This window comes from Eurosta solidaginis, chromosome 1 (assembly GCF_040869045.1).
Source record: "Eurosta solidaginis isolate ZX-2024a chromosome 1, ASM4086904v1, whole genome shotgun sequence".
Lineage (NCBI taxonomy): Eukaryota > Metazoa > Arthropoda > Insecta > Diptera > Tephritidae > Eurosta > Eurosta solidaginis.
This window is the reverse complement of record NC_090319.1, coordinates 302,293,414-302,318,296: the sequence shown is the minus strand read 5'-3', so window position 1 is coordinate 302,318,296 and position 24,883 is coordinate 302,293,414. Positions and strand designations below refer to the sequence as shown.

The following is a 24,883-nucleotide window of genomic DNA, read 5'->3' as shown; positions in this document are numbered from 1 at the left end:
TATTCTCAATTTTATTTGATAAGCTGAAACGAGCCGAAAAGTTTCCATATCAAATTTTGATGGAAACTCCCTAATTCAGAACATTGTTCGAAAACGTCAGATGCAATCCATATTCTATATTGACTGTTGGTGGAATATCACCTTATCTCGGAAGCCGTTTCAAAAGTACCCTATCTCAAAACTTTTGAAAAACCCCTTATATAGAGTTTATTTTCAAAAAACCCTATCTGGGCTTATGTTTAAAACATTTTAACGCGAGGTGGAGCGTTTTCCACCTGACAACACGATTGGCTGATACTCCTTGTTTTTATTTTTATACCTTTCTTGAAAATGAAATGTTATATCCAGTTTGGTAAGAATCTCAAAATTGTAAGTTCTTAAAGAAGCAGAGATAGACCCACCAATTAGTATACAGAAATAATGAGGATGACGAACTGAATTGATTTAGTCATCTCCGCCTGTTCGTTTGAGAGCCCGTTTTTCAATTTTCGAGGAATCTTGATGAAATTCGACGAATCGGTGTATTTGGGTGTCCGATTAATCATTTGTTGGAAGCAACCGGATCGGAACACTATATCATTTGTTTGTCATACAACCGACTCTTTTTTTTTGGATAAGAGGGTTTCCATTATTTCCTCCTCATTTTCTTAGCTAGAAGCTTGAAATTTCACACAAATTCATGAAAGGTATGGGGGTCTTCGGCACAGTCAAATACAGTTCCGCCCTTTCTTGTTTTATATTCTTTTCACGATCTGCTTCGCAACGGCAGCCGCCCTTAACTGTAGTTTTCAGTAGCACCGTCCGTTTGAGCGTCCGTCCTTCAATTTTCGAGGAATCTTGATGAAACTCGACGAACCGTTAAATTTAGATGTCCGATTAATCATTTGTTGGAACCCACCGGATCAGACCACTATATCATTTGTTTCCCATACAATCGAATTTTTTTGGATAAGAGAGTTTCCATCATTTCCTCCTCATTTTATTAGCTAGAAGCTTGAAATTTTATAGAAATTCATGAAAGGTATGAGGTCTTTGGCACAGCCAAATACGGTTCCGCCCCTACTTGTTTTATATTATTTTTATGATCTGCTTCGCAACGACAGCCGCCCTTAACAGCAGTTTTCAGTAGGACCATAATAAACAATTTACCAATTTGGAAATTATAAGTGGATAGAAACAAAAATTTGTTTGATTCTAAAAGAGCCTATCTAGGCCCTTATTTTAAGATATACATCTGAAGCCAGTTGAGATGTTCAAATGAAAGGCCTCACTTACTGTAGAACTCATTAGCACCTTCCGTTTGATACCCATATTGCACAATCGAACTTATGGCAAGTCTGGGTTCTCATTTTTTGGGATATCTCCGAAAGCATGTGAGACTTCATTGGTAAAGATTATGGTATATATTTATGAAAATATTGAAGTGATTTGGTACCCCTACCCCTAGACCGACCTATCGCCACATATGGGCTCACATTTGATATATTGAACGGAAAGCTTTCCCATATAGCCAAATGAGGTTTATAGCCTATTTAGTTTCAAATTTTTAGCGCTATATCCGAAATTGGTTGGGTTACTCAAGTGAAAGATTTGTTAAACATTTATGTAGTGGGAAGAGTTTTGGGGACTATATATGCCTCAATTCTGAAGGTATCACCGAAAACGATTGAGATATACATGACACTGATCAATGCAGGACTCCAAAATGCCGTTTGTTTGATACGTCATATATGACCAAAACAAATTTGGTTTCAATTTAAGATTATACCGGTTTCCCCAAAAAAAAGAAGAACATAGAAGTTGGTTTCAATTATATATTATAGACAAGTATATGTTTGCATTTAACAAAAAAAAATCAAATATTGTGCGTTCGGTCAGGTTTCGAGTAGAAGTGCTCTGGATCAGAGTTTTGAGCTCTACTACAAAGCTATCACATACAGTAAAAAACAAATAACTACACTACATTCAAATGCAATTTTTTTTTTAGATTTCCAGCGGAAAGTTTAAACTAACGGGTTTTGTATTAAAACTAGAAGTGCATACAAATTTCTCTTTTTAATTTATTGGAAGTATTTCGGTTTTGTTTTTTAAAAATATCGGGAATTTAGACCTATTGACCAGTTTAGTTCGGTATTTTATACCGATAAATGTTAAAAAACGGAGTAGTAAATTATGTGGTTTCCAATTTGGGCCAAAAAAGTTTGCATAACCAAATTTAGGATCAAACTTGTAGCCGTGTATGATCATAACTTCAATGACTTTGTAGCTATTTGAAGTGGTCATATGGTCAGTTGATCACTCCCTCTCAAACGTCTTTCGGGAACCAAAGTCGAAGATAATTTTGGATGGATATGATAAGGGAACTGTGGCTTTTCTTTATTGCGAGTAAGCAGTACTTGCTGGCAAGAAACTTTCCTGGCGGAATTTCTACCTTGTTGTTGTATTAACGACAAAGACACTCCCTGTATGTTTTGGGGAGTGTTATCGATGTTGATGGTCCTTTGCAGGATAGAGATCCGGTCCGTTCCGGTAACAATCACCATTATGGTACTAGACCGCCCATCTCGGGAACGATTAATCTGACCACATTAAACCTTCTGGGCCATCCCGCCCCCAGCCCCTGGTTCCATGCGAAACTTGGGGTCGCCAGAGCCTCGCCCGCCAAGTATAAGTATCATAAATTCATATTTGTAACAGGATTCCTCTAGCGTAAGTGGGGTTGACAATTAGGCTGCGGAAGCTATTAAGCTTTGTATTGCGTTTATAAATCCATCGAATCTCGAATTCCACCTTAACGTTATTAATTGTAATGTGGATGTTAAGAAATAAGTATGTAGACTTTTTATTTTCCTCTTTTTTCAGACCAGTAAAAGCAAAACTTAGGACATGACATTTAAGGCAAATAATCTCAATATCATCGGCATCAACAGCAATACACATTTGTTATGCACTTCTGTGTAGTGTTTACCCCATGAATTTTGATTTTATGCATTCGAATCGGTTTGGTTTTTGGCAAAGAATTGCGCCCCATCTACCCACAGTGCACGATCACTTCAAACAAAGCATCTTGTTTACTTACATATATTCATATAAATTTCATCTAAGAAATTTTGTGTACAAATATCAAATAATGATGATGGAATTATATAATAACATTCGATAATATTTGTGATCGCTTTAGGCATAAAGCTTAGCATCTCTTAATTTATTTACAAGCACATGTTGAGCAAGTCTTGGTTGGCTAATGAGATTTTTATGAATGCAAATTACCGGTAGGTACCTACTGAAAATATCCAAATGTTCTAGTCTGTTTAGTTTTGAAACGGGCGCGAATGAAGATAGACAGTAAAACGAAAGAGATCTCAATAAAAATTTTCTAATCTTTATATGTTATTGTTCATTATAAAGAATAACTTTGTGTAAATTAAAGCTTTAAAAATGTGTTAAGCACCTAAACAATAAAAAAAGTACATTAACACATGAATTGAAGTGAAAACAAAAATAGTCCAAAAACCGAGCTTATTTAGAGAAAAGTGATCGTGAAACTTTAATCGCACGAATGTCGCGTGAAAATGGCATTTACGGCGACACTATGCCGGAAGCGGATGCGGAGACAAAAGGGGTGCTCGTTTACTTACAAAAATTATGGGCATATCGCAAATATTTAGTTATTGAACCCTTTTTCTTTTTCTACCTCATGGCCAGTATTTTCAATGCAGTTGCAATGCAAAACTTCCCACTTGAAAAGGTAAAGCTTTTGTGTGTTTCGGTTTTTGATAAAGATTTTGAATGAGTGTGAAATTAATTTGCTCAAAAATTTTTAGGCATGCCGTGTTAATTTAGGTTATAATAAAATTATTTGTGATACCACTTTGGATAAATCAGAGCTGGGCATAGATTGTGATGCTTTCAATTTTGATAACACAACATTTGGTGCAACAGCAGAGGATGCTGCGCTCGCCATCAGCTCAGTGGGCTTTAATTACACAGTCTGTAAAGCGGAAGTCGAAGCGCAGAAATTGGCTGCCGATGTGTCTGGAAAACGAGCTCCCATCGGTGTGTACTTTCATTTCATATTCAATATTTTTGGTTATTTAACACCCAATTATTGGAGTTTTAAATATTAATATAAATCTTTAATATCAAGAAAGAAGAATACCTGCTTCAGGAATTTGCATTTCATGTTTGCTAGAATCTACATTAAAAAATAAAAAGTGGTACGTAAATTAAAAAATGTAAGAGCTTTGCTTGAAATACCAGTTCATTTTGCTGTTTATTGCTTATCTATATATATGTGTATATATATATATATAGTAGAATAAAAGCAAAATATTGGGTTGAGCAAAAAGTTGTTATATTTTTATACTCAGTTGAGCGGAGCTCACATGGCGTCTGTCCTTCCGCTCGGCCGTTAACACGATAACTTGAGCAAAAATCCTATATATCTTTACTAAACTCAGTTCACGTACTTATCTGAACTCACTTTGTATTGGTATAAAAAATTGCCGAAATCGGACTATGACCACGCCCATTTTTTCGGTATCGAATATTACGAAAAAGAAAAAAAAATGCCATAATTCTATACCAAATACGAAAAAAGGGATGAAACATGGTAATTCGATTGGTTTATTGACGCAAAATATAACTTTAGAAAAAAACTTTGTAAAATAGGTGTGACACTACCATATTAAGTAGAAGAAAATGAAAATGTTCTGCAGGGCGAGATAAAAAACCCTTGAAACCTTGGCAGGAATACTGTTCGTGGTATTATATATATAAATAAATTAGCGGTATCCAACAGATGATGTTCTGGGTCACCCTGGTCCACATTTTGGTCGATATCTGGAAAACGCCTTCACATATACAACTACCACCACTCCCTTTTAATACCCACCTATAGAACTAAGGCCCACTCCCTTTTAAAATACTCATTAACACCTTTCATTTGATATCCATATCGTACAAATAAATTCTAGAGTGAACCCTGATCCACCTTTATGTGGGATATCTCGAAAAGGCGTCCACCTATAGAACTAAACCCACGCCTTTGAAAATTCTCATTAACATCTTTCATTTGATACCCATATCGTACAAACAAATTCTAGAGTCAGCCCTGGTCCACCTTTATGGCTATATCCCTAAATGGCGTCCACCTATAGAACTATGGCCCACTCCCTCATAAAATACTCTTTAATAACTTTCATTTGATACACATGTCATACAAACACATTTCAGGGTTACCCTCGGAGAAACCGGTAGTAAAGTACTAGATTTCCTTTGATGCTCCCCATTTGCTTCAGCTATTCCTACAACGGATGATTTGCTGGGAAATTAACCAAATCACATAGACTGCTACGCGCCTATAAATGGTGATAATAATTGTAAAATTTCCATTGTCGGGCACTTTTTTCACGAATTTATCGATCCCACCTCATTTTGCATTTGATATGCCCAAGAATTTTGAGGACCGCCTATATGGACTGCCAAATTTTGAATGTTTTGAGTCGACTAAAGCTCCAACTTTTTTTTTGCCGAAGCTCACAGTTGAGTATATAACACTGCGTTACAAAAACAAGCTTTAATTCTGTCCTATGAACCAAATATACTTTTTCGGAAAGGGGAGAAAAAATAAAAATACACGTGTATCGGCGAATTTCATGTACACGTCAGAATTTTTTTATGTATAATTTTTTTTTTTATCTACATACAAAAAAATTCTGACGTGTACATGAAATTCGCCGATACACGTGTATTTTTATTTTTTCTCCCCTTTCCGAAAAAGTATATTTGGTTCGAAAAAGTATATTTGATTCATAGAACTGGACCAGGAGTAAAGCGCGAATTAATGGTGACTTATAACCATAAAACCATAACCAGATAAAACAGCTGATCGAACCTACCTTATGGAAATCAATGTAATCGATTAATGGTGCCGTACCATAACGCTAACTCGATTACATTGATTTCCTTAAGGTAGATTCGATCAGCTGTTTTATCTGGTTATGGCTTTATGGTTATAAGTCACCATTAATTCGCCCTTAAAGGTCTATCGGTCAATTCAGCCAAAACTGAACTGGTTATGTTCACCAGGAAATATAAGATACCTGCGTTGCAGTTGCCGGTGCTAGCGGGTATGACCCTGATGCTGAGGGACTCTGCCAAATACCTAGGAGTAATTTTGGATAGGAAACTATGCTGGAGGGAAAACGATCAGTAGCGTGTGAAAAAAGCAACGGTGGCACTGCACAGCTGTAGGGGAGCTGTTGCGCGAAGATGGGGATTATCATCGGATATTACTCTGTGGCTCTACACCGCTGTGGTTAGACCAATTCCTTTATACGGGGCAGTGGTCTGGTGGACGAGCTTAGATACTAAATCAAACCTACGGGTATTCCAGAAGGTACAAAGAAGTGCTTTAATTTGCGTGGGGGGTGCCCTGCGCACCACCCCTGCGGAGGCGCTGGACACTATTTTTAATGTGTTGCCAATAGATTTAATAGCCAAGCAATGTCCGGCCTTTTATCCTCGGCGGCTGCGAGAGTTATCCGGATGGAGAGACAATGTGGATGGCCACGCAGCTATCCTTAAGTATCTGGATTCGTCTTCGTCGGACTATTGAGCTCCGACTGTATTTTTCAATATGAAGTACGAGGTTATTATCCCGGATAGGGATTATTGGTTGAAGGAGCCGCCGGACCTGAGCGATAGGCTGCAGATATATACTGACGGCTCCAAACTGGATAATCACCTGGAGAAGGCTGCTTACGGCTATAACCAAATTTATATTTACTCTGACAGCCAGGCTGCACTAAAAGCACTTGGATCGGTCACATGTAAGTCCAGGAAAGTAGAGAAGTGCCGCAAATCTCTTAACGAGATCGCTGAGCAAACTTCCCTCAGTCTGGTATGGGTGCCTGGACACTCGAATATACCGGGGAATGAGATGGCTGACGAACTTGCAAGAGGAGGCACATCCGTTCCGCTTTTGTCTTCCTGGAAGAGACTGAGCATGCCGCTCGCTACCTGTAAGCTCATTTTGAAAGTGATTTTCCTTAGGGAAGCGGGTGTGAGATGGAGCAATCTTGAATCCTGCTACCACTCCAAGCTCGTGTGGCCTGAATGGGACGCGAGACGCACGAAAAGTCTCCTTCTTCTTGGTAGGGGGGACATATATCTGGTGGTTGGACTTATAACCGGCCACATAGCAATCGGGAGGCACGCACAACGGCTGGGTGCTCCCTATAATGATTACTGCAGGAGCTGCAAAGACGAAGAGGAGATAGAAATAGCCAAACATATTCTGTGCGATTGTCCCGCGCTTTGGCACAAGAGGAAGACATTTCTGGCATCTCCCTTCTTACACGATCTTTGTGATCTGGCTAAGTTGGAACCTAAGAAACTCCTGACGTTTGCTGTATCCAGCTGTTGGTTTGAGTAGGGGAGAGACCCACGTAGTATCACAATGGGACCTTTTTGGGCCTAAGTGCACTGGTGCTCGCACCGGTGGCCACTCTAACTTAACCTAACATTCCCTGTTATGCAGATTACTTAGGCATCTACATACCCTTGTGTATCAATTCTATAGGTTTTTATTTTTAAACTTCAAAGTCTATTTAATTTTTTCCATAAGGCTATGAATAGCAGTGTCTGTAGATTCTCCTGACTGGTAGGGGAAATTTTTTTTAAATATTCGAATATTCTGATCCATATTTTCACGCATACCCTTAGAAAAAAATAGCTGAGGCTTATGGGTTGTTGCTTGGACTTCATCGGTTTTGATATTCTTGAAATATAGCCTAGTAGTAACGACAAGATATTGCGTCAAACTGCAGTTTTAAAAAGGGACAAAAATGTTCAAAAAGGTGTCTTTGGAACCTTTTAAATTTAGGGTGGATACTCACCGTATTTAAAGTTAAATAAAAAAGCCTTATGAATAGATTAATGGACAAAAATATATTTTCTCGAATACTGGGCACTGCAAAAAAACTTCACAATCACATTTTTCTCAAAATAATTTTTTCATAGTTTTATTATTATATTTTTATTATTTTATAAATAAATTAAATAGTTCCTAAGGCCCATTGAATCGACTTTGAGATTAAAAGACAACTCATAAAGTAAAAAAAAAACAATTTTTTACTCAATCCAATATTGGAAACACTGAGTGTATTTCTGCCATGAAAAGCTTCTCAGTGAAAATTGATCTGCCTTGAGACGCCGTTCGGGGTCGGCATTAAACATGTAGGTCTCGTCCGGCCAATCTATAGCGAAAATTAAAAGGAGGACGACGCAAATGTGAATAGAAGCTCGGCCTAAAATCTCCTCGGAGGGTATCGCGCCTTGCATTTATTTATTTAATATTGGAATTAAATATGATCAACATTGTATCCTAAAAACGCTGTTGTGTATATTCGCCTGAATATGTATTACTAATTATTGTTTAACACAAACTTTTTTTTTTAATTTTGCGTTGTAATTTATCAATTAACAAAACCCACAAACAACTGAAGAAATCAAAAATAGAAATGAACAAGTAAGGAAGGCTAAGTTCGGGTGTAACCGAACATTACATACTCAGTTGAGAGCTATGGAGACAAAATAAGGAAAATCACCATGTAGGAAAATGAACCTAGGGTAACCCTGGGATGTGGTTGTATGACATGTGTATCAAATGGAAGGTATTAAAGAGTATTTTAAGAGAGAGTAGGCCATAGTTCTATGGATGGACGCCATTTAGGGATATCGCCATAAAGGTGGACCAGGGCTGACTCTAGAATTTGTTTGTACGATATGGGTATCAAATGAAAGGTGGTAATGAGTATTTTAAAAGGGAATGGGCTTTAGTTCTATAGGTGAACGCCTTTTCGAGAAATCGCCATAAAGGTGGACCAGGGGTGACTCTAGAATATGTTTGTACGATATGGGTATCAAATTAAAGCTGTTAATGAGTATTTTGAAAAGGAGTGATCCTTAGTTCCATAGGTGGACGCCGTTTCGAGATATCGCCATTAGGGTGGGCCAGGGGTGACTCTAGAATGTTTGTACGATATGGGTATCAAAAGAAAGGTGTTACTGAGCATTTTAAGAGGGAGTGGGCATTAGGTCTATAGGTGGACGCCTTTTCGAGATATCGCCATTAGGGTGGGCCAGGGGTGACTCTAGAATGTGTTTGTACGATATGGGTATCAAATGAAAGAGGGTAATGAGTATTTTAAAAGGGAGTTATCCTTAGTTCTATAGGTGGACGCCTTTTCGAGATATCGGCATTAGGGTGGGCCAGGGGTGACTCTAGAATGTTAGTACGATATGGGTATCAAACGAAAGGTGTTACTGAGCATTTTAAGAGAGAGTGGGCATTAGATCTATAGGTGGACGCCTTTTCGAGATATCGCCATTAGGGTGGGCCAGGGGTGACTCTGGAATGTGTTTGTACGATATGGATATCAAATTAAAGGTATTAATGAGGGTTTTAAAAGCGAGTGGCCCTTAGATGTAAATGTGAAGGCGTTCTCGCGATATCGACCAAAATGTGGACCAGGTAATCCAGAAAATCATCTGTCGGGTACTGCTAATTTATTTATATATGCAATACCACTAACAGTATTCCTGCCAAGATTCCAAGGGCTGTTGATTTCGCCTTGTAGAACTTTTTCATTTTCTTCTACCTAATATGGTAGGTGTCACACCCATTTTACAAAGTTTTTTCCAAAGTTATATTTTGCGTCAATAAGCCAATCCAGTTACCATGTTTCATCCCTTTTTTCGTATTTGGTATAGAATTATGGCATTTTTTTAATTTTTCGTAATTTTCGATATCGATAAAGTGGGCATGGTTATGGTCGGATTTCGGCCATTTTTTATACCAAGATAAAGTGAGTACGTGGGCTCAGTTTAGTAAAGATATATCGGTTTTTGCTCAAGTTATTATGTTAACGGCCGAGCGGAAGGACAGACGGTGGACTGTGTATAAAAACTGGGCGTCGCTTCTACCGATTTCGCCCATTTTCACAGAGAACAGTTACCGTCATAGAGTCTATGCCCCTACCAAATTTGAGAAGGATTGGTAAATTTTTGTTCGACTTATGGCATTAAAAGTATTCTAGACAAACTAAATGAAAATGGGCGGAGCCACGCCCATTTTGAAAATTTCTTTTATTTTTGTATTTTGTTGCATCATATCATTACTGTAGTTGAATTTTGACTTAATTTACTTATATACAGTAAAGATATTAAATTTTTTGTTAAAATTTGAATTAAAAAATTTTTTTTTTAAAAAGTGGGCGTGTTCTTCATCCAATTTTGCTAATTTTTATTTAGCACATATATAGTAATAGTAGTAACGTTCCTGCCAAATTTCATCATGATATCTTCAACGACTGCCAATTAAAGCTTGCAAAACTTTTAAATTATCTTCTTGTAAAAGTGGGCGGTGCCACGCCCATTGTCCAAAATGTTACTAATTTTCTATTCTGCGTCATAACATCAACCCATCTACCAAGTTTCATCGCTTTAACCGCCTTTGGCAATGAATTATCGCATTTTTTCGGTTTTACGAAATTTTCGATATCGAAAAAGTGGGCGTGGTTATAGTCCGATATCGCTCATTTTAAATAGCGATCTGAGATGAGTGCCCAGGAATCTGCATACCAAATTTCATCAAGATACCTCAAAATTTACTCAAGTTATCGTGTTAACGGACAGACGGACGGACGGACGGACATGGCTCAATCAAATTTTTTTTCGATACTGATGATTTTGATATATGGAAGTCTATATCTATCTCGATTCCTTTATACCTGTACAACCAACCGTTATCCAATCAAAGTTAATATACTCTGTGAGCTCTGCTCAACTGAGTATAATAAAATGTATCTAACAATTTCTATTCGTGAGCAGTAATCGTTGATCTACCTTAAAAAAAGCAATACATAAAATCCGTAATAAAGTCTGTAATTGCCTTTAATATGTATTTGATTGCTTAATGCCATAATATGAAGTTTTTTTTTTATACTCAGTTGAGAAGATCTCACAGAGTATAATAACTTTGATTGGAAAACGGTTGGTTGTACAGGTATAAAGGAATCGAGATAGATATAGACTTCCATATATCAAAATCATCAGGATCGAAAAAACTTCGATTGAGCCATGTCCGTCCGTCCGTTAACACGATAACTTGAGTAAATTTTGAGGTATCTTGATATGAATTTTGGTATATAGGTTCCCGGGCACTCATCTCAGATCGCTATTTAAAATGAACGAAATCGGACTATAACCACGCCCACTTTATCGATATCGAAAATTTCGAAAAACACAAAAAGTGCGATAATTCATTACCAAAGACGGATAAAGCGATGAAACTTGGTAGCTGAGTTGAACTTATGACGCGGTGTGATGGTAGCGTGCTCCACCTACCACACCGTATGCCCTGGGTTCGCACCCCGGACAAAGCAACATCAAAATTTTAGAAATAAGGTTTTTCAATTAGAAGAAAATTTTTCTAAGCGGGGTCGCCCCTCGGCAGTGTTTGGTAAGCGCTACGGGTGTATTTCTGCCATGAAAAGCTCTCAGTGAAAACTCAGATGCAAACTTGCAGATGCCGTTCGGAGTCGGCATAAAACATGTAGGTCCCGTCCAGCCAATTTGTAGGGAAAATCAAGAGGAGCACGACGCAAATTGGAAGCGAAGCTCGGCCTTAGATCTCTTCGGAGGTTATCGCGCCTTAAATTTATTTTATTTTTACTTTTAATGCCATAAGTCGAACAAAAATTTGCCAATCCTTGTGAAATCGATCGATCTAATTTTTCATGCAAAGGGCTCGTTAAGAAAGATACACCTGTTGACTCAATAACCAAAGTCAACTTTAAGCTTGGCGTTACTAATGCTGTTTATGAGAAAATTTTATCGCCAGACTTGTGGCCTGCTGGTGTGAATGTTCGCCCTTTCCGTTTTTTTCCTCAAGTGGAAAAGCAACTCCAGTTCACCTAGTTTCCAGCAGTAATGAGAACATAATTAACAAACAGCTTAAAGTGTATTTCCAAAATGCTTCTGGTATCAGGACTAAATCGCACATTTTGAGAGCATTTAGTTGCCAATTGGAGTACGATATTTTTGTCATTGTTGAATCCTGGCTTACTTCGGATTTTTTCGACGCTGAGTTCTTCGATCCCAAGCTATTCGTCGTTTTTCGTAAGGACAGGGATTGTACTAAAACTGGGCATTCAAGAGGGGGTGGCGTACTAATTGCTGTCCAACGCAAGTATAATGCCTCCCTTATTATGTTAGATAATTCTGATACCATCCTTGACCAGATCTGCGTCAATGTCCGTGGTTCTCCACAGTCTGGATCTCTATATCTGGTTGCATCATACATACCGCCGAACAGCTTGGAAGAAATTTACAAAGCTCATGTCAACAATATATCGTCCCTAGTTTTAAGTAAATTAGGAGATAATCACTTATGTGTTTTAGGGGATTTTAACCTTTGTGATATTTCTTGGTCTCATAGTTACTCTGCGTCAGGCCTATTACCTAATAATATTACTAAGTCTTTTGAGTCATACGTTATAGATAATATCTTAAGTCTAAATTTGCATCAAATCAATAGTTTCAAAAACAGGCTCGATAGAATATTAGATCTAATTTTTATTAGTAATGACATAAATTCTAATCTTTCTGAGTGCCATGCGCCATTCGCTCCGACGGATATGCACCATTCTGCTCTAATTCTTAAACTCGAATTTTATGAGTTTGGAGCTCGCTCTTTAATTGATGATTTTTCATTTAACTTTTCGAAGTGTGATTTTTCTAGACTCGATCAGGATCTAGCTGAAATAGACTGGGCCAATTTGCTTTCCATCTCTGATGTTGGTCATTGCTTTGAAATATTTAAGTTGACTCTCTTTGATCTGTGTACGAGGCATGTACCAGTTGCGAAAAGGAAACCATATAGGTTGCCATGGTACACAACAAGGTTAAGTTGAAGAATTTAAGAAACAAGTTCTTCAAAAAGTTTAAAAGAACCAAAAACCCGTTATTTCTTACCAAATATAAACATTATGTGAAGGATTTCAACTGTCTAGAGAAGTTTCTTTACAGAAACTACATTACAAGCTTTGAGACGAATATAAAGTCTAACCCGAAAGCATTCTGGAATTACGTTAAGTCGAAGAAATCTCGCTCCTCGGTGCCTGCCACCGTCTTCTACAATGACAGACCTGCTAACACTCCCCACAATGTGGCTAACGCGTTTGCTGATTTTTTTAGTTCTAATTTTGCTAATAATGATGCTAGTCCCTCGTCTGACTTCTCGTCTGAAATTTATTCATCCCTAAATTTTGGTTCAATGTCAATTTCATCTGAAGATATCTTCAGTGGCATCTCGAAACTGAGCAACTCTACTAAAGCTGACATTGATGGTCTCTCGGCTGCCTTGCTAAAAGGATGCACTTCCCTAGTTGTCCCGTTAGAGATCATGTTCAATTTATCACTTAGCTTTGGTGAGTTTATTGATGCTTGGAAATTCGCCTCGATAACTCCTATTTATAAATCTGGCAGTAAGACTGATGTCTGCAATTACAGGCCAATTTCAAAGCTTTCCACCGTTTCTAAGCTATTTGAGTGCGTTGTCAAGGAAAAGATTTATTTTTCAGTGAAGCACTTGATCTGTCCGAGACAGCATGGGTTTGTTTCTGGTCGCTTTACCGTTTCCAATCTTGTGGAGTTCAGTGAATATTGTATCTCTGCCTTTTCATCTGGTCTTCAGGTCGACTGTATTTATACCGACTTTTCCAAAGCTTTTGATAAGGTATCGCATGATGTTCTAATTCACAAGCTGTACTGCCTTGGCTTTCATTCAACCTTTTTGCAGTGGCTAAAATCATATCTAAGTAATAGATGGTGTGCCGTCTCTATTGATGGGGTATCATCAGATCCCTTTTTGGCGACATCGGGCGTCCCGCAGGGTAGTATTTTGGGACCACTGCTTTTTATCTTATTCATCAATGACATTAGCTCATGCTTCTCTTACGCTAGATTTCTGTTGTACGCCGATGATCTCAAAGTTTACTCTGTTGTAAATTCCGCAAACGATATTATTAATCTTCAAGCTGATATTGATAAACTTTACTCATGGTGCATTCGATCTCATCTTTCATTAAATATAAATAAATGCTTCCACGTAACCTACTCAAAATCTCGTTCAAATCTCAACAGTTCGTTTAGTATCGCTAACAGTACGTTGCAGACTGTTGAAAAAATCAAAGATCTTGGGGTTGTATTTGATACAAAATTTATGTTCGTGAACCATATTGATTGCATCGTTGCCAAGGCCTATGCTATCCTAGGCTTCATTCGGCGTAATAGTTCGGAGTTTTCTGACCCGTATACTTTAAAAGTACTCTACTCCTCATTCGTGCGTTCTCATCTTGAGTATGCTACCATCATTTGGAGACCTTTCCAACAATTCTCAATCAACAGGCTTGAGCGAGTTCAAAAAGTTTTTCTTAAGTATGCTTTACGGTCATTAAGGTTTACATACCCTCTTCCTCCATATACTGCTCGTTTACTTCTTTTGAATCTTAAATCCCTGGAAGCCAGGAGATCTATTCTCTCCTTGACTTTCTTGTTTGGCATTATCCACGGAGATGTAGACTGCGCTGACCTTCTTGTGGAAATTAATTTTAATGTTCCAAGGAGGGATCTTCGTAATGTTTGCCCGTTTTATGGTATCAATATTAGAACCAATTATGGAAGGAATGCGCCAATTGCACGTGCCCTGAACGAATTCAATAAGATTTCATCTTCTATTGAGCTTGATTTTTCTATGTGTAGGGACGCTTTTATAAATATTTTAAAGTCAGCTATTTAATTGCTTTTAAATTGTTTGTTATAAGAACTTATTATTTTTTTGTAAGCTATATATTTACATGTATATTTTGTTATCTTTGTGTTAATATTTTTTGTATCTACCATTATTGGCAGTCTGTAAGACCTGTATCTTTATAGACTGAATAAATAAATAAATAAATAAATAAAATATAAATAAATTTGGTAGGGGCTGAGCTTCTTGGACGATAACTGTTTTCTGTGAATCGGTTGAAGCCACGCCCAGTTTTTATACACAATCGACCGTCTGTCCTTCCGCTCGGCCGTTAACACGATAACTTGAGCAAAAATCGATATATCTTTACTAAATTCAGTTCACGTACTTATCTGGACCCACTTTGTTTTGGTATAAAAAATGGCCGAAATCCGACTATGACCACGCCCACTTTTTCGATAACGAAAATTACGAAAAATGAAAAAATGCCATAATTCTATACCAAATACGAAAAAAGGGATGAAACATGGTAATTGGATTGGTTTATTGACGCAAATTATAACTTTAGAAAAAAAACTTTGTAAAATGGGTATGACACCTACCATATTAAGTAGAAGAAAATAAAAAAGTTGAGCAGGGCGAAATAAAAAAACCTTGAAATCTTGGCAGGAATACTGTTCGTGGTATTGCATATATAAATAAATTAGCGGTATCCAACAGATGACGTTCCGGGTCACCCTGGCCCACATTTTGGTCGATATCTCGAAGAGGCGTCCACCCATAGAACTAAGGCCCACTCCTTTTTAAAATACTAATTATCACCTTTCAAACAAATTCTAGAGTCACCCCTGGTCCGCCTTTATGGCGATATCTCGAAAAGGCGTCCACCTATAGAACTAACGTCCACTCCCTTCTAAAATACTCATTAACACCTTTCAAACAAATTCTAGAGTCACCCCTGGTCCACCTTTATGGAGATATCTCGAAAAGGCGTCTACCTATAGAACTAAGGACCACTCCTTTTTAAAATACTAATTATCACCTTTCAAACACATTCTAGAGTCACCCCTGGTCCACCTTTATGGAGATATCTCGAAAAGGTGTCTACCTATAGAACTAAGGCCCACTCCCTTTTAAAATACTCATTAACACCTTTCAAACAAATTCTAGAGTCACCCCTGGTCCACCTTTATGGAGATATCTCGAAAAGGCGTCTACCTATAGAACTAAGGCCCACTCCCTTTTAAAATACTCATTAACACCTTTCAAACAAATTCTAGAGTCACCCCTGGTTCACCTTTATGGAGATATCTCGAAAAGGCGTCTACCTATAGAACTAAGGCCCACTCCTTTTTAAAATACTAATTATCACCTTTCAAACACATTCTAGAGTCACCCCTGGTCCACCTTTATGGAGATATCTCGAAAAGGCGTCTACCTATAGAACTAAGGCCCACTCCATTTTAAAATACTCATTAACACCTTTCAAACAAATTCTAGAGTCACCCCTGGTCCACCTTTATGGCGATATCTCGAAAAGGCGTCCACCTATAGAACTAACGTCCACTCCCTTCTAAAATACTCATTAACACCTTTCAAACAAATTCTAGAGTCACCCCTGGTCAACCTTTATGGAGATATCTCGAAAAGGCGTCCGCCTATAGAATTAAGGCCCACACCCTTTTAAAATACTCATTAACACCTTTCATTTGATACCCATATCGTACAAACAAATTATAGAGTCACCCCTGGTTCACCTTTATGGAGGTATCTCGAAAAGGCGTCCACCTATAGAACTAAGGCCCACTCCCTTTTAAAATACTCGTTAACGCCTTTCATTTGATACCCATATCGTACAAAGAAATTCTAGAGTCACCCTTGGTCCACCTTTATGGCGATATCTGGAAAAGGCGTCCACCTATAGAACTAAGCCCACGCTCTTTTAAATACTCATTAACACCTTTCATTTGATACCCATATCGTACAAACAAATTCTAGAGGCACCCCTGGTCCACCTTTATGGAGATATCTCGAAAAGGCGTCCACCTATAGAACTAAGGCCCGCTCCCTTTTAAAATACTCATTAACACCTTTCATTTGATACCCATATCGTACAAAACAAATTCTAGAGTCACCCTTGGTCCACCTTTATGGCGATATCTGGAAAAGGCGTCCACCTATAGAACTAAGACCACGCCCTTTTAAATACTCATTAACACCTTTCTATAGCTAAGGCCCGCTCCCTTTTAAAATACTCATTAACACCCTTCATTTGATACCCTAATCGTACAAAACAAATTCTAGAGTCACCCTTGGTCCACCGTTATGGCGATATCCCTAAATGGCGTCCATCTATAGAACTATGGCCCACTCCCTCTTAAAATACTCTTTAATACCTTCCATTTGATACACATGTCATACAAACACATTCCAGGGTTGCCCTAGGTTCATTTTCCTACGTGGTTGTTTTCCCTTATTTTGTCACCATAGCTGTCAACTGAGTATGTAATGTTAGGTTACACCCGAACTTAGCCTTCCTTACTTGTTTCAATTAGTTTTGCAATTCATCTTCGGAATTTGAATTCTTCATATCAAAATTCAAAACTGGTTCTTTAAGTTTCGGTCATTCATTTTGTGTATGAAACAAGTTATATTCACTGCCTAACGATTATTTATAATTTTTTTTCTTTCGCAATTATACATTCAGACATATAAATCAATAGCATTCTTTTTAATAAATCTTTCTTTTATAATTATATGAGTAAACATCATATGGTTTGTCTGTATGAAAATGTGAGCGAAGGTATGTAAATAATGTAAAAAAATGTTGATTGAAAAAATTTTTTTTTGTTAAAAGATTTGTACATTCATATATAAAAATTAATATAAGGCGCGGTAGCCTCCGAAGAGATTTTAGGCCGAGCTTCTCTTCCAATTTGCGTCATGCTCGTCCTGATTTTTCCTACACATCGGCGGGACGGGACCTACTTGTTTTGTGCCGACTCCGAATGGCATCTGCAAGACAGATGAGCTTTCAGTGAGAGCTTTTCATGGCAGAAATACACTCGGAGTGCTTGCCAAACACTGCCGAGAGGCGACCCAGCTTAGAAAAATTTTCTTCTAATTGAAAAAACGTGTTTATAAAATTTTGATGCTGTTTTGCCCTGTGTTCACGATCTTCGGTGTGGATGGCGGAGCACGTTACCATCCACGGCGGCCGCCGTTTATTTAAGATATTTGTATCCGTACTACGTATTTACATAGCACATTATCTTTTATAGCCTCTTGTTTAATTGATTTATATACACTATAAAGCGATTACTTTATTTGACTGAGTGTTTGTTTATTAAGTAGCGGTGATCATGATGCCAAAGGAAAATGTTTTTTATAAAAAATATACATGGCCTCCTATCCGCTACCTGCGAAGAGATTGACGAATTTTCGTTGAGAAGCCTTTCATAGCAGGAATGCACTCGGAATGTTAGTCAAATTACTGCCAAAGGCCGAGATGGCTTGGTAAAGTTTTTCTTAAGTATTATGATAGCTGTGTTTTTTTACATCTTTATACTGTCACGGATATTAGCATCACTAAATTATCCCATCACTAAGGCGATGCTAAGGCCATGCCAAGCAGTATTTACGTTAATAATCAAATCAAGTATACACATATATAAGGCAGCCCAGAGAGATGTCACACACAGATGCATTTACTTATATGCCTATGTGCGCGCGAGAGACTGTAAACTACAAACATTCACATCAATAATTCAATCTTTATGTATATACATAAACGAATAAATAATTGCGTCTTCACATATGTACGTATACGAGCAGCGGAGCGGCAATGCACAAACACATGCATATATCTTATCTGAGTTGTCACAAAAGAGAGCAATAATTTGTGCACTTAGTTGTGGCTGGCGATTTTGTAGCCGAAACAACTAGTAAGTTCTGGAAATCGAAGAGCCTAGAAGTATGCAGCGTAAACTATAAAAGCGGGGCAAGCGAGTAAGAAGTAATTCAGTTTGAGTTGAGCTATCAATCAGTTTGATTAAGCACGCGATCTGGCGGCCAATAGTAGAGTTTCATTTGAGTTATCAATCAGTTTGGTTATTAAGCCAGCGAGTAGCAAAGTATAAGTGTTATTGTGAAGTACTTTAATAAAGGCCATTTTTCCATTATTCAATATTGGAGTATTTATTCAACAGTTTAGTGATTCGAACTTAGCAGAGGATTGCAAATAAGAGGATTTGCAGCAAAATCGTCACAATTGGTGTCAGAAGAGGAATTGTTGAATAAATTCCAAAGGACAACAAGGACATGGCAAAGTTCAGTGAATTGAAGATCCAGCAACTAAAGAAGGAGTTGGAGACCCGTGGATTGAATACAAGCGGCGTTAAACTTGAACTTCAGGCACGGCTACGAGAGGCAATGGAAGCAGAAGGAATTGATGTGGAAGAGCATGTCTTTCATCTTGATGGCGAGGAGACAACAAAAATTGAAGAGAAAAACGAAACATCGCAGACGGTTACCAGCACAGACTTGAACATGATATTGGCTGCAATATCTGCACAAACATCGACAGTAGCATCAATGTCGTCGCAATTGGCATCCCAACTGGAAGCGCAAGAGGCACGTATAACAGAAATGTCATCGCAAATATCCACCAACATGTCATCTCAACTGGAAGAACGGAAGACATATATGGCATCACAATTGGAAGAACAGAAAACACACATGGCGTCACAAATTGCAGAACAATTAAAAGAACAAGAGGCACGCATAACATTACAGCTCGAAGCACAAGAAGAACGTATCTCAACAAAGCTGGAGGCACAGGAAACAAAATTCTCATCGCAGCTGGAGGCTGTTAGTGAACGACAAAATAAAGTGGAGGCCGAGATGGATGCTTTGAAAGATCGGATTCAGGAGTTACAATTGAACCGTCCAATCACTTCAACGTCTACTCTGAAGGTAAAATCCTTAACGTTTGATGGTTCTGTTCCATTCCAGGTATTTAAGCTCCAATTTGAGAAGACGTCGACAGCGAACAACTGGAATGATGAAGATAAAGTTGCAGCTCTGTTCGTGGCATTGAAAGGGCCAGCAGCGGAAATCCTACAGACGATTCCGGAAGGAGAGCGGAACAACTATGAAGCATTGATGGCCGCTGTCGAGAGACTTTACGGAAGCGAGCATAGGAAACAGATATTCCAAATTGAGTTGCAAAACCGCTACCAAAAAGCAAATGAGACATTGCAGGAGTTTGCTTCAGATGTTGAAAGGTTGGCTCATCTCGCAAATGCGGACGCACCCGTGGAATACACCGAGACGGTAAAAATCCAGAGTTTTATAAATGGCATACGAGACGTGGAAACGAAGCGAGCTACATACGCGAACCCAAAACTGACATTTGCTGAAACGATATCACATGCATTGACTCAGGAAACTGCCTCCCTATTAAGTAAACCAGCATATAAGGCTCATCGTGTAGAAGTAGAAAGGCCAGAATGGGTAGACACAATTTTGGAAGCACTGAAGGGATCACAACAGAAAAATGCCGGAGTTATTAAATGTTTAAAGTGCTGCAACCCAGGTCATATTGCACGACATTGCAGCACCGGTCCCAATAGCTCCAACAATGTGGGTGGCCGTAAACGCAGAGCTGAAGGATATGAGCAAATCTCCAAGTCCACTCAATCGTTAAACTAAAGCGAGTCAGCCGCAAGGGGAGACAGCTGGCTCCCTCAATTGAATGCCCCATAATCTCTATCTCACAAATTGGAAGAAGGTCAAACAATCTTACTGTCGGAGGACATGTGGATGGAAAGGAACGTTTACTGACTGTAGATACGGGTGCATATCATTCCATCATTCGGGCGGATTTAGTCAACAAGAAGATAACACCATTGCATGGAGCAAGATTGCGTACAGCCACTGGAGAAGACAGCACGGTTCTAGGAGAAGTATCATGTGAAGTCGCAATTGGGAACGTCACGGTAGTACACAATTTTATAGTGGCAGAGATTGTTGATGAAATCATAATTGGAGTGGACTTCTTAATCGACCAGGGCATCAAGATCGACATGCAAAGCAAGACGATGCGATATAAGAACATGGATGTACCACTTAATTTCGGCTACGAGAGAGGCTACAGCAGTAAACGAGTGCTGGTGGAAGAGAGTCAGCGAATACCACCAAAATCCGAAGCAGTCATCTGGGCAAAGGTTGATGGAGATTGTGGGACAAACAAATTGTGGGTTGTCGAAGCAGCAAACAAATCAGCACTGAACATACTTGTAGGAAAAACCCTGGCTATGACAAAACAATATGGACGTGTTCCGGTAAGAGTACTCAATGAGTTCAATTCACCACTCAAACTGACTAAAGGAGCTATTTTTGGAAGATTCCAAGAGGCTGAAGTAGTTATTAACTGTGAACAGCTCCAGGAACACGTTTCAGCTAGTAATACTAATCTTTCGAATGACATCACGGCATGGACGCAGGGGCTAGAGGAAGCATATCAGAGTAAGGCAAAACAACTGCTCCTAAAGTACGCGAACATATTTGACCAGGATGGTTCTAAACCAGGTCGCACCAACGTTGTGAAACATCAAATTGACACTGGAGATGCGAGGCCGATCCGTCAAGCTCCCCGTAGTGTTCCACTGGCGAAGCGGGAAGTTGTGAGTCAAATTATACAAGAAATGAGCGACATCGGCGTCATCGAACCATCAGCTAGTCCCTGAAGCTCACCGGTAGTACTTTTAAAGAAGAAGGATGAAAAAATGAGGTTTTGCGTGGACTACCGGAAGTTGAATGACGTTACGAAAAAGGATAGCTACCCATTGCCAAGAATTGACGACACTCTGGACTCGCTCTCTGGTACGAAATGGTTTTCCACACTGGACTTGAAAAGCGGCTACTGGCAAGTGGAGGTAAAGGAGAAAACAGCCTTCAGCGTCGGAGATGGTCTTTGGCAATTTACAGTAATGCCCTTTGGACTATGTAATGCACCAGCTACTTTCGAGAGACTCATGGATCAGGTATTGAAAGGACTACATTGGAAAACATGCTTGGTGTACCTGGACGACATCATCGTATTGGGCAAGAATTTCGATGAATATCTTAAGAACTTGGAGGAAGTTTTCCAAAGAATAGATGGCGCTGGTCTGAAGTTAAGTCCCAAAAAGTGTGCGCTGTTTAAAAAGGAAGTAAATTATTTGGGTCACAAGGTAACGACAGAGGGCATCTGCACTGCGAACGAAAAGATAGAGGCTGTAAAGGATTGGCCAAGACCACAGAACCTACATGAATTAAGAAGTTTCCTTGGGCTGTGCACATATTACCGCCGATTTGTACTAAATTTTTCCAGCGTAGCCCATAGCCTCCATGAGCTTACAAGAAAAAATAAAGCTTTTGAATGGAAGAAGGAGCAAGAAGTGGCTTTCCAAACATTGAAGGAGCGTTTGTGCACTGCCCCAATGTTAGCATACCCGATTCCAGGAGCAACATTTATTCTAGATACAGATGCGAGTGGATATGCTATAGGAGGCGTTTTATCACAACTGGTCGATGGACAGGAGAAGGTAGTTGCATATTACAGCCGTTCGATTGGAAAACCAGAGAGGAACTACTGCGTTACGCGGAGAGAGCTGTTGGCATTGGTAGAGTGCGTTAAACATTTTCACAAATACCTCTACGGCCAGCGATTCCGTGTCAGGACAGATCACGCAGCTTTAAAATGGCTACTGCAGTTCCGTAATCCGGAAGGACAATTGGCACGGTGGATCGAGCGACTACAAAGCTATGACTTTTCCATTGAGCATCGAAAAGGTAGTACCCATGGAAATGCCGAAGCAATGTCACGAAGACCATGGAGTTTGGAATGCAAGCACTGTTCAAAAGCCGAGGCTAAAGAAGACATTATAGATGTCCGGCTAATGACTATAACATGTACAGATGAATGGGATAAGGAACAGCTAAGAAAGTGCCAGCTAGAAGATGCAGATCTGTCACGTGTTATGCAAGGGCTCGAACGAAATGAAAGACCAAACATAGAAGAGATGTCAGCAGAGAGTCACATTGCGAAGTCATATTGGGCACAGTGGAACAGTTTAGAATTGATATCCGGTTGCCTTCATCGAGTATGGGAGAGTGAGGATGGTAAATACAAGAATAAACTGATAGTTGTTCCCAGAAAGGGGATTCCTGATGTGCTCAGAGAGCTGCATAATGGTCCAAGCGGAGGTCATCTTGGAATCACGAAGACGCTCGAGAAGATTAAACAGAGATTCTATTGGGTTGGTTGCCGTCAGTCGGTCACTGAGTGGATTGCGAACTGCGAGGTTTGCAGCAGAGCGAAAGGGCCCAGAACACGAAGTCGTGGCCAGATGAAGCAATATAACTCAGGTGCGCCATTTGAAAGGATCGCTATGGATGTCGCCGGTCCATTTCCTACTAGCAACGGCGGAAACAAATATGTACTGGTAGTTATGGATTATTTCAGCAAATGGCCAGAGGTATACCCAATCCCAAATCAAGAAGCGGAAACGGTAGCAGAAGTGTTTATAAACAATTGGGTTGCAAGGTATGGTGTACCAATGGAGTTACATTCTGACCAAGGCAGGAATTTCGAATCAGCTGTATTCCAGGAAATGTGTAAGTCATTGGGCATTCGAAAAACATGGACAACTGCATTGCATCCTCAATCCGATGGTATGGTAGAACGATTCAATAGAACATTGGAGGAGCACTTAAGGAAAGTAGTGGACAAGTACCATAAAGAATGGGATACCCGCATACCATTATTCTTGATGGCTTACCGATCAGCAGTGCATGAGACAACGGGCCAAACCCCTGCAAAAGTAATTTTTGGCAATGACCTTAGACTGCCAGCTGATTTGAAGTTTGGGATAGATGCCAATGCGGAGAGAAATGTCAGGAAATCCACTAGTGATTTGGAAGAAGAGCTAAGAGAAATACATGATCTGATAAGGCAACGAACAAAGATTATGAGTGACAAGATGAAAGCCAGATATGATAAAGCGATTAATTCAGAAGGTTTTCAGGAAGGAGATTTGGTGCTGTTATACAACCCACAACGTAAAAAAGGTTTGTCCCCGAAATTGCAGTGTAATTGGGAAGGCCCATACAAAGTTGTAAAACGGATCAAGGATGTAGTGTACCGCATACAAACCATCGGTAAACCACGAACCAAAATGAAGGTGGTCCATTTGGAAAGGCTAGCAACGTTTAGATCGAGAGATTTGTCTGATCGGGACGATCAGACTTAGGTGGAGGGCAGTGTCACGGATATTAGCATCACTAAATTATCCCATCACTAAGGCGATGCTAAGGCCATGCCAAGCAGTATTTACGTTAATAATCAAATCAAGTATACACATATATAAGGCAGCCCAGAGAGATGTCACACACAGATGCATTTACTTATATGCCTATGTGCGCGCGAGAGACTGTAAACTACAAACATTCACATCAATAATTCAATCTTTATGTATCTACATAAACGAATAAATAAGTGCGTCTACACATATGTACGTATACGAGCAGCGGAGCGGTAATGCACAAACACATGCATATATCTTATCTGAGTTGTCACAAGAGAGAGCAACAATTTGTGCACGTAGTTGTGGCTGGCGATTTTGTAGCCGAAACAACTAGTAAGTTCTGGAAATCGAAGAGCCTAGAAGTATGCAGCGTAAACTATAAAAGCGGGGCAAGCGAGTAAGAAGTAATTCAGTTTGAGTTGAGCTATCAATCAGTTTGATTAAGCACGCGATCTGGCGGCCAATAGTAGAGTTTCATTTGAGTTATCAATCAGTTTGGTTATTAAGCCAGCGAGTAGCAAAGTATAAGTGTTATTGTGAAGTACTTCAATAAAGGCCATTTTTCCATTATTCAATATTGGAGTATTTATTCAACAGTTTAGTGATTCGAACTTAGCAGAGGATTGCAAATAAGAGGATTTGCAGCAAAATCGTTACAATACATATACGCTTAAACTTTATATGGACTGCTAAGTATTAAACTTTATCTGCGCTT

At 39.1% G+C, this 24,883-nt stretch overlaps 1 protein-coding gene across 1 annotated transcript in view; it reads left to right on the top strand.

Moving 5' to 3' along the window:
- Positions 1-3,333: 3,333 nt before the first annotated feature.
- The window catches only part of LOC137237533 (solute carrier family 46 member 2), a 41,694-nt gene continuing 20,144 nt past the window's right edge, over positions 3,334-24,883 (top strand). Inside the window, exons 1-2 of the mRNA XM_067761270.1 lie at positions 3,334-3,748; positions 3,825-4,056. Coding sequence (XP_067617371.1) covers positions 3,560-3,748; positions 3,825-4,056 — 421 coding nt within the window. The 5' untranslated portion in view covers positions 3,334-3,559. The remainder of the gene's footprint in view (positions 3,749-3,824; positions 4,057-24,883) is intronic.